This window comes from Alosa sapidissima, chromosome 17, assembly GCF_018492685.1.
Source record: "Alosa sapidissima isolate fAloSap1 chromosome 17, fAloSap1.pri, whole genome shotgun sequence".
Taxonomy (NCBI): domain Eukaryota; kingdom Metazoa; phylum Chordata; class Actinopteri; order Clupeiformes; family Clupeidae; genus Alosa; species Alosa sapidissima.
The window spans coordinates 29,643,148-29,658,466 of record NC_055973.1 but is presented as its reverse complement, the minus strand read 5'-3'; the positions used below and the strand labels follow the sequence as shown (position 1 = coordinate 29,658,466).

Here is a 15,319-nt window from a genome sequence, read left to right as displayed (position 1 = left end):
TGTAAAGTCAGGGAATTTGATCATTCCTGGGGCATTGAAATGTATAGTCTGGCATCGAACCATTCACCTCGCTTAATCCAAGGGGCAGGCAGAGAATTGTCTTTCAAACTGCCTAGGCATGCAATAGGCCAGTGCTATGACCATATCCGTATCCGGTCGGCAAAACGGCAAATACATCCTTCTTCGAAAGGAATGACTTAAGTGCATTGTGTTGCTCAACTTTCAAAGAAAAGCACAAGTCCAACTTCTCCAAAGTTGACGCCAACGCCGATTCAAACAACCGCTCTTCGTTCGCCATAGCCACCTTCCTTGTTGTTCACCGTCGCAGGACTGTCGGAAAAAAAAAGGATCTTTTGGAAATTTATCTTAATGCCTTAAGTAAAAAAATTAGAAAATATACAACCTTTAAGGACTCCAATTTTCTTTGTGAATGAATAATGTATCACAAATAAATAAATAAATAAATGTTCTTCCTCAAAATACAGGGCTCATAAGTATTGACACCCCTATGTGGGGCTATTTTAATTCCAAAGGCTAAGGGAACTTTATCAGGATGCACAGTATCCTGGATCCATGAAATAACTGGCCTTTAAAAATAAAAATCTGCCTGCCTCTATGGGAATTTAACATAGGGGTGCCAATACTTATGTCATGGAATTTTACATTTGACTTTGAGGGCCCTATCTTGACAGTCAAAAGCTTATTCAAATTTAGTAGGATGTGTCCAGTCCACATTGGGAGGTTTTTCGTTATCAAACGTTGAGCGCATGGCGCAACAAGGTGTTCCTAGGTTTTTAAATCAGTCATGGGTGTGTTTGGGGTGTATAACATAATTTTAACCAATGAGAATGACATCTGTCATTCCCTTTAACGGCGCAAAGCGCGATGTCAAATAAATGCATCGGTACATTTTGACATTCAATGGCGCATTTGAAGGAGGCTGCTTGCGAGACCGTATGGAATAGTCATTCCACTAAACCATGCTTTACTTAACCTAGCATAGCCTTCACGCATTTGCACTCCTCTATTATTTGAACTCATTGGCAAAGCGAAACTAACTTCACCATGGTGTCAGTCAACGACAAGACAGTTATATGCAGTTACTTTCACTATTGACTGACAATGGGTTACCATCGAAAACATATGCTGGAAAAAGCAACACTTACCCTAATATTGCTCAAATGACTGAATAAAACAGCATTTATCCTGCAGAGGATTTGCTTATATCTCGTGACAGTGCGTCTTCAGCTGTGCTCCATACGTGTCTCTCGCCTCTCCCCTAATCACTTTTAACCGTCATTACCAATTTGCAAATGATGGTGAATAACTACTCATCATGAGATGTACAGTATTTCGTAATATCTTTATTAGGGCCCGAGCACCGCAGGGCGCAAGGCCCTATTGTTTTTGTAAGGATTATTATTATTATTAGTTATTCCACTTTTTTGCTTTCCTGTTTTTGAGGTGGTTAACATGGTCAAAAACTCTTGAAATTTGGCACACACGTCAGGTGTCACGCATCGCAGTTAGGTACAAAAGCTTGACCCCGGGTGTGGCCCAGGGACTCGCTAGCGCCCCCTTAGGTGACTGATCCCGTGGTTGGCAAATATTTTGAGGTGGTTAACATAATCAAAAAGTCTTAAAATTTGGCACACACATTAGGTGTCACACTAGCCTGGCTAGCGCCACCACTTCTCAATGAGACGTGGTCTGGGAACCAAACGTTAATTTTCTCGTATTTAAAAAAAATGCCCAGATCCGCTTATTGGGTGCCACGGATGTCTATCAAATGCGTCTGTGCATAGCTCATCATCGTCTTGCTTTCCCCCTTGTTCTGTGATTGGTCCCCTATCTCAGGCGAAAATTTGCTCCATGGTCTCCAGGCTACCTTAGCAGCGTGAATCAAATCGCGCGCAAGGCAGCATGGGAACACCCAGGCTAGTGTCACACAAAGCAGCTAGGTAAAAAAGCTTGGCCCCAGGTATGGCCCAGAGACTCGCTAGCGCCCCCTTACGCCCCCTTAGATTGGAGATACTTTCAGCTACACACACACCAAATTTGGTAGGTGTCTGTATCTCCCCAAGATGAACGACTTTCGTATGTACAATGCATTAGCCACGCCCAACAGGAAGTGAGGTATTTGGGATTTTGTGCAGACTTATATGTGATGAAATATGTGATGAATCATGATGCCAAAAGAGGTGCTTCCCATGGGTGAAAATGCATGAAATTTGGCACACACATCAAGTGATACAGTCAATAGACAGGGATAAAAGCTTGGCACCGGGCATTGCCCAGGAACTCCATAGCGCACCCTTATGTCACTGTGACTTGTGGTTGGCATATAGTTTTAGATACACACACCAAATTTGGTGGGTGTATGTAACTCCCAAAAACAAACAACTTTTGTATTAACATGCCATTAGCCACACCCACAGGAAGTGAGGTAATTGAGATTTTGTGCGTTGTGGACATTGCGTTGTGGCGCATTGTTAAAAAATAAATGTGCAAAATACCGAATTAAACTTGGCGCCGGGTGGAAAACGAGTTTTACGCCATGCGCCAGTGTGCAAAATACAGCCCAGAGTGTGAACCCTGGGTCTAATTACTTGTACAAATCATTTTTCACAGTTACAAATAATTTCTACAAATTCAAATCATGATACAAACCTTTTGAGTCTGATTTGATTCCATACTTAGACAAATTCTCCGTGTTTGAATCAAACAACATCAAGGAGAAAAAAGAAGGAGCGACTCTAGAATCTCATCTAGCTTTTATTTGGCAGGTGACAGGGAACTGGCACAGGCACCAATGAGCGTGAAAAAGGCTGATGTAAAAAAAAAATAAACATAGGCACACATTCGGAGGTAAACTTTCATCGAGTGCAACAGCCACTCAAAGTTTAGTAGTGAAAGGCACAGAGATCACAGCTCAGAGAGCCACAAGCTTCAAGAATGAGTAGGACAGTAGGTGCAAAGGAGAGCTGTAAACGACACAACAAAGGCAGCAGGGCTTGTCCCTCTGTGAAAAGGGGAACCTAAAACCAATTATCAGTGATAATTTTTCAAGATATTTTAAGATTATACAATCCACAAATGATTCCACTCAGTTGGGAAGTAATATGAATCAAAAACATCAAAGAGTCACAGAAATGGAGTAACAGATTTCTGTGTTACAGTAACCTTTTGATGACTTAAAATACAGCTAGAGACAGCTATGGCCTCCTTGGAAGTGAGTGCTACATAGTACCCCTGTGCTTAAGTACTTTACCCCATAAAAACTAGGGACTTTCAAATACAAGCACCGTCAATTAGGTTATGAATTAGTGGCCACTTGCCATGAACGTGAGGATTTTTTTTCCTATATTGGACATTGGCCACTTTTGCTTATTCACATTTTGGCAGGGAGCCTCTGAAAAGGAACAAAAACACGATGTGAACTTAAAAGGCTTGTTTCACAGTGTGTAACAGTCTTAAGGAGAAGATGAAATCAGCATACTGTCCCATGACAGCATTGGTTAGCTGGTGAAAAATAACACAACACCCATAATGTGCTCCAATTACATTGTTTGAGTGCATCTATTGCTCTACTTTTAAACTTTCAATCTGTAAAATGAAAAAATAATCTTAGAAAACACATTCATCTTTCCCTCGTTTTCACTTCAGGAAAGAATCAAGCTTTTTCTGAATATTGTCAAAAGAGTCCATTCCCATGTAGTCTGCCTGGCCCTGTTCCCAATTATTTTTCCGCTCCAGGGAGGACAATGTGGGCTGGGGCGCTGCAAGACGTATCTCTTCCTCCTGGGAGATAGAAAGATGGAGAGAGCATGACAGAGGAGAAGAGAAAGAGGTGGACATTGAGTGAGGAGAGGAGAGAGATATCGCAACATAAACAATAGTGTTTCTATGGCACAACTGGTAGAGCAAGAGGCACCACCAAGGTCAAAGGTTCAATACCCAGGAAGCACACATAACGACTGAGAAACAGCAGGGTTGGAGCAAGGGGGTGGGCAGGTGTTCATGATATAAAAATGGTGTTCCTAATCCTTCAGGCCTTTAATTGATTTAACAGCCTATAATTAGGACTTAAGAAGAATAGACAGGTTTAACTTGCGCATGTCTTCCTGCTTGATTGAATGGCTTTTGATTTTGAATAATGTACGGACATTAACCAATCTTACTTTGGATATCTTCCCCCAGTTTCAAATAGATTTCTACTGCCCTGAACAAGCATGTAGGCCTATTTATAACAGTAAAGAAATGTAGAAGAACAGTCAAAAACAATGGCTACCCAGATTACACAGGAATGTTGGAAAATGCAATCATTCCATCAGGCATTTATTGTGGTAAAACTACACCTACCACCTTAATGAATATAATTTCTTTCCTCATTTCTCTTTCAATGTCAATGTAGAAGTGTAAAAATGGCTTCTGATTAGTGGGCTCATAGTCGGCACAATGTGTGCCAAAGCATGCCATCAACTGTTAAAAACATTCATGGCCATTTGATAATATGTGGTTGTCAATCCAATATCTATATGTATTTACCGTCCTTTACCTTACGGCATTCTACCATGTCCAAGACACAAAAACCAGCAAGTTGAATGCATTGAACGCATCAAGTAAATAGTCATTAAACATCCTCTCTGTCCCACATCCATGTTGGATGTTATGATTCAACTGTATAATGATGTATACACTACTCGCTGGGTGGCTAACATGAAGAGATGGTATAGATATAGATGGTACTTCTACCTCTCCTCAACACTAGATGGTGTTTTAGTACTCTTGCCTCACCAGCATAAAGACTGGCATTCTTTTTTAAACTGCACTATTGCTGTTGATATCGGCATATTGTTTTGTTCATATTGCTGACATAATGAAGGAAAGAAATTGTTCTCATGTAACCTATACCGTGTTGACGGCGCACCTCAGCCCTGTACTTGCCCGAACTCAAACTCACAAACTGCAGAACCTCGGATCAGGAGTCAAGCTTGCTAGCAACTGAGCTAAACGTCCAGGCTGCTAGCCCTCTCACTAACACCTCTCTTAAAAAGGTACCATGTGTAATGTAACGCCAAAAATCAATTCATACTTCACATTCCATAAAAGATAGGGGCAGTATACCTCCAGAAAGTGAGTTGGTCTACCCTAGAGTAACAACCGAGACACGTGTATTGCAGTTTGGCTAGCGGTTATGTTGCCCATACTGCCTCCCATGGCCGAATCTGGTATTATGACACCTGTCGGGCTGTGGCTAGTAATTTAGCATACTAATTCAGGTTGATATCTCTGCAGCACTATACCTTGTCATTTTTGTAAATGACACCATCACCCTTATTTCTTCTCATTCTTTTTACCTCAATTCTTACACATGGCACCTTTAAGGCATCGGGAGGGAGGTTTTTACATAACGTACATAGTGCACAGCTATGGAGCAGCTGGCTACCGGGCTTTACACTCGCTCCTGCTCACCTCACAGCCCGAGTGGAAGGCCATGTCTCCGTACTCCTGCTTCATCATGGGCACCACAGAGCTGGCGAACAGGATCCACCACTCCAGCAGGAAGCTGGGGTGTGAGGTGGCCGCCTCGACATCTCCCTTGACTCGCTGTGCTCTGGGGTCAAAGGTGTAGCTCCATGGCTTGGTGGCGCCCAGGAAGTGGACCACCTTTGCTTTACTACCAAACCTGTGATACAGACATTAGCACATCAAGCCACATAAGAAATAAATGTGCGTGTTACCTTGGAGTGCACTTCATAAATCAGGAATTAAAATAACCTTGTTACCAGTATTGCATTAATGTTATTTCCAATGTGCTGTAATTAAATATGGACCAGCCTTGGTAACATAATATAAGCATGCTTCTCAAATTTCCTAATTTTATTTCCAGATGTAATACCTCGGTCAACAGAGACCAATTCAAACCCACATGTGTGCTTGTGACAAGAAACATTTTATGACCATATAGATCACTTTAAAAATGGCTTCTGATTAGGGGGTTCATAGTCGGCACAATGTGTGCCAAAACGTGCCATCAACTGGCATCCCTCAGATACAACTAACTGCCACTGAGGAGTTTTTCCAACTGGCAGGAATGCTCCCCATCCACCGGACATGCTGGCAACTAATGGCAAACAAATACATGCCATCCCATTCAGTTCTCTGATCATGTTGTCTGGCCCTGGGGATGGATGCCATGCCATTCCCCTGACATGACCCCCTAGGCTAGTCAGACACTAATGAGTTTTCCTCCATCGCAGAAAAAAAGCCACACAAACACACTTTTGTCTGTACTGAGCAGCATCCACTTGACAAGAGCAGGTCTTTAAATAAGCACGTCTATTTCAGGAGCTTGCAGTCAGCTGCCAGTGCCCATGATTGATATCCTAGATCAGCCTCTGAGGCCGCAGGTGGGGGGTTGGGTGGGGTGTGGTTGGATGGGTGGTTGAGTGAAGAGGGTTTCGCAGACTTGACGCCTGCTCTTGCCCGCTCCCTTGATGGTAACTTGATGTTACTGCGTGATCTAGCCTTCATGTGATTTCTGTCTGCGTACAGTGTCTGCTTACGCATTTGCAATTTGGAAATACTACAGGGCCATAAAAACTCCCCCTCTCTCATGCACACACATCTCTCAGAGCTCCTTAAGAAAGAGACTGAACTCACTGTTTGAAAGCTGGCGCATAGGTGTAGAGTGCCACGCTGCTGAGATTGTAAATGAAGGGAAGGTGCTTGCTGATGTCCGTTGTTGCCCAGTCACCAAAGTAAGCATTCAGAACTCCCTGGTCCCCACCTGCATCAGAACACACACACACACACAAAACATGGCATAAGACACTACAGTGTACCTATAACTAAATCACAACATTTATAGTTCGCTGGGTTCATTGTTCATAGACTAGCATGGTTAATTCAATCATTTCACTGGCTTGACTGATACTTAATACATCGGACAACTCTTGCACAGCACAGCACAGCACAGACCTGGCCAACAGTCGGATGGCTGATAACATTGGACCGGTCGATGAGCGCCTGGCCTGTGGCTCAATTCTGTGTGGTGGGAGTGGCAGCACCACACAGACAAGCCTTTGTCCGCTCATTTGCAGTCGATTCAACATGTAGAATAGGCCTTGGGGCCATCGGAAAATAGAGTTACTCTGATTGCTTCTAAGCTACTATACCAGCTGGCAAGCTAAGCAAGCACAGTGTAAAATCACCAGATATTCTCATGAGAGGATACAATCCTGGTAGTTAGATTCAAGTCATCCAGTGGCAAAATGCTAATACCAGTTTCATCTTTTTCCCCCAACTCAGCCTTGCTTTCTTCCACAACCCAAAGACCCAGGAATGGCAATACCAGTGTCATATACCACCTATTAAACATGTTTTTGATTAGAAGCAGATTATGTACAGCCTTTGGTGCAAGAGTGCTCGGAGCAAGAGTAGCGTAGAAATGGTAAGCTAGCCCTGCTTTGTTGACGTTTTGTTTACCTGCATCCATAGTACTGTGTAGGCAGGTTTGAGGTCTGCCCGGTCTGCGCTGCACTTTAAATTTCCAATGTGTAAACGTCCTTGTATTACTGATTGTAATATAAGAGAAAAAAAAAAAAAACTTTGAACTTTGACAAGGCAAGTTTTTTTCTGTAGGTTAGGACACATGAGGCAAGTAGGGCCACCTCCTCTACTGCAAGGGGAATGAGCATGTTACTAGACACCATCATGGGACACACAGCACAATCAGGGTTTGAAATGCAGCATAGATTTAAAAGGTGGGGTGAGAAGGATCAACCTCAGTAGAAAGAAAAACAGATAACTGGTTCCCATGTCAGACACGCCAAAGGTAATCAACACAGACAAGAGCCTCTGGCAAGAGGAGTGTCTGGGTATTACACAACAAACATGATTGCAATTTTTTTTTTATTTAACCATGTGATGTCACTTGGTATATGATTCTGTTCGGCGGAGATGATTCAATGTGTCTTCATGTGAACCAAATGGACTTATATGAATGAAAGGAATCCCAAGGTCTACCTGTTTCTTCAAAGGTCATGTTCTTTGAAAGAGTGACAGGGAGAGAGAATGCACACAGAGTACATGACACCAGTTGCTAGGCTATGCTCAGCGGTGAAGTAATGTGGGCCATATGTAATGGAGACGAGGTCACTAACCTAAAGATCATACCCCACCCCCAAGACCTCCACACATGTATGACCCATCAGGCAAGCTTTACTCAGACCCACCACCCCTTCACTCATCTTCCGGTACTACTACTTCTGTCTGCACTGGGACTGTGTGTACATAATAAGTCAAATGATTCAGGCCATTGTATACTTTTGGAAATACTACAAATACCATAGATAGTTGAAAAGCCCCACAGCTCTGTGGCTGGACAAGCCCCTGTGCAGGCTGCGAGACACAATGTACAGAACACACAGTCCAGCCTCTTTCCTCCTCTGTAGGAGGCCGCTGCATTCTACTCACAGACACACACGGCCACACAAACACACTATCTATGGGTCAGCTTGGTATTTATAGACAATACAGTGGAGTCGTTTGGTGAAGACAACCTGTTCTTCGTGTTGGTCAGAAGGCAGAGCGTATACTGTGGAGTTCCATCCACTATCTAGCAGCAGGCTGGAAATTTTCCATGGTTGTGGGACACAGGGGGGGAGGGGCTGGTCATGACCTATTTGTACAGGACTTCACATGTGCTTAGCAGAGATGATGCACCAGTCCAGGGTCTTTTGGGATGCAGTCTGTCATCACACACACACACACTTTTGCAGGGACACCATTTGTCCTTGACACCTGAAATGCACCAGTTCAGACAGACCCAAAACATGCTCTGCTCATAGAAAAAGCTACTGGACCTCAAACTAGTGGAGATTTTCACCCTGGCCAGGGGAAACATGTACACCATGAAAGGAAATTACACAATACCATGGCATTTACCGGAGGGCAAAAATTCATTCACGAGAGAGAGAGAGAGAGAGAGAGAGAGAGAGAGAGAGAGAGGAGAGGAGAGAGAGAGAGAGAGAGAGAGAGAGAGAGAGAGAGAGAGAGAGAGAGAGAGAGAGAGAGAGAGAGAGAGAGAGAGAGAGGAGGGAGAGAGAGAGAGAGAGAGAGGAGAGAGAGAGAGAGAGAGAGAGAGAGAGAGAGGAGAGACAGACCCCCATCATAGGACACCTAAGATGAGCACTCCTCGGGGTCGCATATATGTTAAATGTCTGATGTCCACATATGGCAGTCCCAGAGCTTTATCAGGAAATAACCTTTCGCTGTTGGGGCACTTAACGGCACACATGTTGCTGCGCATACAGGGCTGCCGTGTTCCTGGGCCCGTGAGATCGCTGGGCTCTGTGGTTTAAAATAGGCACGCCATCGCTGAGCGCTCCTCATGCAAGAAGCCAAGTCCCCCAGGGCTTTCCTCATGCGAGCGGCTCCACAGGCTTTATATGGGCCTCGGTCTCTTCATTTGGAAGGGATAAGGAAAGCTCCGTAAAGAATGCTCAGCCACTCCATCATCCATCTCCCTTGGCAGCACAAGACATGGAGGTACCACGTGCTCACCCTGAAGCCTCGGGGTTTCTAACCGCCAATAACAGAGCGAGGATTCAAGGGAGGATGTCCCTCCAATCTTCTTCCATATAATTTCTACGGGCTTGAAGTTTACACTTGTTGAGCTCCCTATCTGTGTGATCATTGCTGGGGGGTGGGGGTGGTCGGTGATCAGCCGGTTAAACTGGGTGTGTTAAAGGTCACAGTTCAACAGCGAGTCACAGCTATCCCATCCTGGCTGTGGGAAAGACAATCCCTGCTAAAAATACATCTTGATTACCAATTATCATGCCGGTTGGATGTTAATGAGTCATTCAGAGCAGTGAAGTCCCTCTGCTTCACCATCCAGGGCCTATTTGTTGAGGATGATGCATGGGCTTGCCTTTAGTAGAAATGGCAACAGTTGCAGATCCTCATTAGTACAGATGCCAAAAAGCTGTCAGCAGTTGGATAAAAAAGTACAGTCATCGAAACAGAGCAGTCTGACTTAATTTTCCTATACCGGGACCTTCAAAAGCCTTCCCAAACTAATTGGATCAGGGACTGTGCCATTGAAATCACTTCATGCATGCAGAAAAATACAGTAGATTCATTGTCTCACCCTTGTCTGCACTGAAGCTCCTTCTTCACTCAATGTAAATGGAAAATAAAATCCAAATAAATTCATCAATTATCTTCACTTTGGTAGAGATTTAGCTATTCATGTTCTGGCAAAGTAATGCTCTATGGGTCTGCAGAGAGAATTACTGTCCGAACCCAACATGAACAGTGTAGTGAGGTGTTGCTGCCTCTAAAAAAGTAAGACCACAAACTAATGTATGAGACACTTCGGCAGAAAACAGGCTCACACCACTAAAACATGGCTGCAACAAAAGGCCCTTTCATAACATGGCTGCCTCTGCCAGGACCTTGCTGCCAAATTCCCAATGTTGTTCTTGCAAAAACTGTGGAGGGGTACAGCTCGGCGCTAGGATGCCGCTTGCTTTTGGATACACCCATACACTTGATTACAGGTTTGAAGGGCTGTGTGGACAACTGGTTATGGTGTCAACGGTTTTCCCCTAACAGGAGCCAGCTTGTAGTCACTAAAGCCCGTCCCCAGTCTCGACTGAGGAGAGAATGATGCACCACGCCTAGGGCATCCCAAGAGGTTTAGACTACGTTTTCTTGGCATAGTGAGGGTCTTCTGTTTTGGTCTGTCCTGTTAGGCTGACCACATAGACAAGAATAACTCAGCAAAGAGTGCGGAGAGGCAGGACTCGGGACAGAAGAGACTCGTTCTTGTGTAGAAATATAACGTTGTCTGATCAAGACAATTTTAAGACGGCAGGTAGACACGTGGGTTGGCCGCAGACCATCAGCAGACTAAATAACTAAAATAAGCAAATACCAAACATGCCTCAGAGAGACAGAGAGAGTGTCCCAGTTTCAACTTCAAGAAGCACATTCAGAAAAGATCAACCCATTACATTGTTAAATTGTGTAAATTGAGTGAGAAGATCTTTATGTCTAATGAGATAGAGGTTTCATCATAAAGAAACACCATAAAAAACATCATAAAAAAACACCAAAGCTCCATCCAAATACACATACCTCCAAAACACCATCCAATTTAAACATACATCCTTGAAAATTGAACATGGAGTAACTTGCCATCAAAGCTGCCGTGCTCTGTGCAGAACTGAAGAAGTTTGCCGTGGGTTTCCTTGGAGGGGCGGAACACAAACACGCCGGAGTTGAAGCAGTCAGGCCAGCCTGGGTCAGGGGCAGCGGACAGCTCCTCGCGGTCAAACAGCTCATCCACGTTTGATACCACCTGCAGGAGGCATCCCACCATCAAGCAGCTTCTTATCATACAGGAAGTACGTGCTTTCCCTACTCTGAACCTTACAAGGTAGGTCACCACTCAAGAGTTCCTTTATTCCTTATGAGTTTATATTACTATTCATGGCTACAAGCCATATAGGACAATACATCTGTGTAATGACCAGCTTGAGCTCGGAGAGGATTTTGTTTAGAGGCAGATGGAGTAGAACACCTGAGGGCCATTCTTTAAACCAGGATCATAAGAGTTATGATCAGGTAATTGCCATAAAAACAAATGTGGAACTACAAGTTCACTTTTTTTTGTTTAAAAAAAAAAAAAAAAAAAATATATATAATCAGGGTTTGGAGAAGATCCAGGTTTAGATACCTACCATCAAGCATAAAACCCACACTTCATGATACAACAACCCAAAACAAATAACACATGCATTTTCTAGCACTGTTGTGTAACATACAATAATGTGGTTTGACTGAAGCAGGTCAAGGCCTGCAATTCTTTCTGTCTAACCTTGTTAATATGATTAAGTATAACTTCAATAACAAATTTCGGACAATCCATGCACCATCACACCCTCCCCGCCACCTGACCGACCATAGAAACTCACCAACGTGTCTGCGTCCATGAAGACACATTTGGAGTAGTGTGTGAGTGTCCAGCAGTGGAGCTTTGTGAAGGTGATCCCAAGGTCAGGCCTCTTCATCATGGCCAGGTGTGCACTGTCTCCGCTGTCCAACACGTCCACCAGCCTGACCTCGTCATAGATCCGGCGAAGCACTGCTCTGTAATGCAGCCACAGCCCCAACCATGAGCACACTGTGGAATATTCTCATACAGTAAAATATTTCACTTAAAGGGGAACTTGGCAACTATTTCAACGTAATAAACCCATTTAGAAATCATTTGGATGGTTAAATGACCAGTTCCGGTGAAAATGGTGACTTTCACCGCTGCGCCTAGCGTCCCCAGGCGGAAAACCAACCTTACAACATTGAGACTACCGTCCCGGAAAGAGAAGTGAGAAACAATAAACTCGTTTTAAATCGTGTTTCTTACCTTGTAACATCCACATAGTTATGCCAAACGTATGCTAACCGTTCGCTAGCTTGTAAACAAATCCATGTGCTTTATTGTAACCTTTTCCCACAGTTTAAAATAGCATAATGCACAATTTCTCCAGCAGAGGGGGAAATCCTGCCAAGTTTCCCTTTAAATGGAGAATTCCAGTAATTTCTCACACAGATCTCCATTTCCCAAGGTCACCGGCTACGGTTGGTATGAAAACAAAACCTGAAAACAATCAGCTCTAACTAGCATGAGTTGCTGCAGCCAACAGCTAGAGCTACCAGGCAGCTAAAGTGCTTTGGGGGCATGATCATGAGCCCCCATGTTCATGCCCCCAGAGTGTAGCAGTGTAACTACCTGCCAGCTCTAATGTCACAACACCTGCAAACTTATTCCCTTGGAATTATAGGGTTCTAACTACATTGAGTAGTTCTCAGATATTGAGCTTCAAAATTGTAGGATTCCATAGAGTTATGGTACGGAAAAAAACACTGAAAACAATCAGTTTTGCTCGAGTTGCCACAGCCAGCAGCTAACGCAGCCAGGAAGCTACAGCGCTACACTCTGGGGGTGTGCAAATGGGAACTCACGGAAATACCCCCAGAGTGAAGCGCTGCAGCCGCCTGGCTGCGTTAGCTGCTGGCTGTAGCAACTCGAGCTATGTAAAAAAAAAATTGTTCTAGTTTTTTGCGTACCAACAGTAGTAGGTGACCTTGAGAAACACAGATCTATGTGAAAACTCACAGGATTTCTCCTTTAAGTTGCCACAAAATAAAAATGTCAATAACTCAATTTTGACAAAAATGTCAGCTAGAACCTTATAATTCTAAGGGGACGATTACTGTTAACGGCCATGCATGAATTGCTGTCTGGAGAGCCTACCTTGATGGGTCTGACACATGGGGTCCGATCATGACCACAAGTTTCCTTGAGGTTTTATGGTTCTTCAGGGATTGCCCCAAAACCATGGCCCCTTTTGCATAGCTGTCATTTGTGGCTAAGGTGACAAATGCCTGATCTGAAAAAAGGGTAAAGGTTAAGCTATTGAACAGTTAGCCACAGTAATGGAGCAAATGTTTGTGTCTGATGTCCAACCCCTCTGTAACAGTAACTGCATTACTTCAAGTGTCAAAGCTGCAGTTTTCTGAGTATCAAAACTGCAATTTTGGAGGAAATATTTCCAGTTCTTATGCAGGAAATGCAGTATTTGGACACAATTTAATATACCACCAAACCTCTAATACTACACTGGCAACAGAAGAAACTTGTGAAAGCAGTTAAAACTTTTACCACTGCATGCTCTCAGAACTCATGGGTTTGTGGTGCATTACAAGATCCTGGCCTAACATTCTAGACATTATGTCCAAAGAACAAAATGATGTATTAAAACAATGTCAGAACTGCTACATGGTTATGGTTTAGGCCAAGCTTTTGCCCTTGTTTGGCAGGCTCCTCTGAATGTATAACTGACAGTAGCCTATGTAGTCAAAAGATTACTATAATCTTTATTCTTTACTCTACTATTCAACACTTTGGGTACTAAACACTCTCTGTGCCAACTGCATAGCCTAATTTAGATTCAGTGTTTTTGATAGGCGGCACAAAGGTGCCATAAAACAAATGGAAAGTACATAATACTGGCACCCTGGCTTTAGTTTTTCCAATGAAGTTAGGCCTACTCTACAGTAGTGGAGAGGAGGACGGGTTGATGACTAAACATGTTAACAGTAATCTTGGGAATAACTCGGCAACCCTGAGAGCTAATGAAGAAAACAATCAAGCATTCATACTCCATTTTGTTTTCTCCTACTGCATACAGACGCTGGCAGGGACAACCATGGGAAATGGACACACCCTCCAATCTGATGAAGTCCCTTTTTCCATTAGCAATTCAACGTCTATGAAACTATGGCGCATAAGTGTGTCAGCATCGTCACCAGCGCACTTTCAGTGACTGTCTACTTAGCGGTCAGCTGTTAGAATATTGTTCTGACTATTATAGGCGACACACCCCCTTCCCTATAGGACTGGTAATTCCGACGTCTTCAAAAGGTGAAAGGGCAATACATAATGTCAGTGGTAAGGGAATGCAGCCTGCTTACAGACTTAAAAACAATGTATTTCATTCATTCAACCTTTTCAGAGCTTCGATGCAAACAACTGAACAACTTGGATGCGAACATTTTTAAAATGCACAATCCGTTGACAGTGAAATGCAGCGTAGGCATGGGTATTTCAACATTAGAGCCATGCCCTACATTCCGAAGTTCTTGCATCTGACTTCTTGCATGAGAATAAAGTGGAGGTAACATATTTAGTAGGCTAGCCTACAGCATGAGCCTACGTGCAAGACTGGCTGTTCCCTCAGCCCATTTCCGTTTTCATCTTGTCTTAAATGAGTCAGAAAGTCTCTGTGGATTCCACTGCTTAACAAAACATGTTCTAATAAACACATCCTGACGGAAAACAGATGACATAGTGATTATCTAGAAACAGCCTCGATGTTAAATTGGCTTCGACTAGGCTACTGTTTAATCTTGACCGACAACATAGCTTACAAATATTCTGCATAAAACACTACTTCCGTCAGGATCATCAATGTTTTTCTTTTCAACTTTTGCAGTGGGTCTAGCCTATAGCGCAGAGTCAAAACACAATGAGCCTATTACGACAAAAGCCCATGTCCAAGCCTGTGTAACGTTACAATGAAGCTCTATACAACTTTTACTCACCTGCCATGCTGGGTGTGAAAGTGAAAGCTACGGTGTTGTAGCTTGGACTCCTGAGAACGGCAGCTATACTTGCAAAGAGACTGGCTAAGTTAGAGATGGTGGATTTATACCACCATGGCGAGTCATTTTTTATACTGCG

At 43.5% G+C, this 15,319-nt stretch overlaps 1 protein-coding gene across 1 annotated transcript; it reads right to left on the bottom strand.

The window, feature by feature from the left end:
• Window positions 1-2,758: 2,758 nt before the first annotated feature.
• LOC121688009 (glycogenin-1-like) lies at window positions 2,759-15,316 on the bottom strand. Its single transcript, XM_042067293.1, has 7 exons — window positions 15,181-15,316; window positions 13,331-13,466; window positions 11,991-12,165; window positions 11,212-11,374; window positions 6,667-6,793; window positions 5,476-5,689; window positions 2,759-3,801 (listed from the first exon to the last, which is right to left on the bottom strand). Exons 1-7 carry the CDS (start codon window positions 15,185-15,187, stop codon window positions 3,658-3,660), a joined length of 966 nt encoding a protein of 321 aa, XP_041923227.1. The 5' UTR covers window positions 15,188-15,316; the 3' UTR covers window positions 2,759-3,657.
• Between the last annotated feature and the right edge of the window lie 3 nt (window positions 15,317-15,319).

Coding starts and splice junctions, on each gene's coding strand:
- LOC121688009 (XM_042067293.1), bottom strand. Junction 12,166..13,330: donor CATGTGTCAGACCCATCAAG/GTAGGCTCTCCA, acceptor GCTGCATTACAG/AGCAGTGCTTCGCCGGATCT. Junction 11,375..11,990: donor TCATGGACGCAGACACGTTG/GTGAGTTTCTAT, acceptor TGCCTCCTGCAG/GTGGTATCAAACGTGGATGA.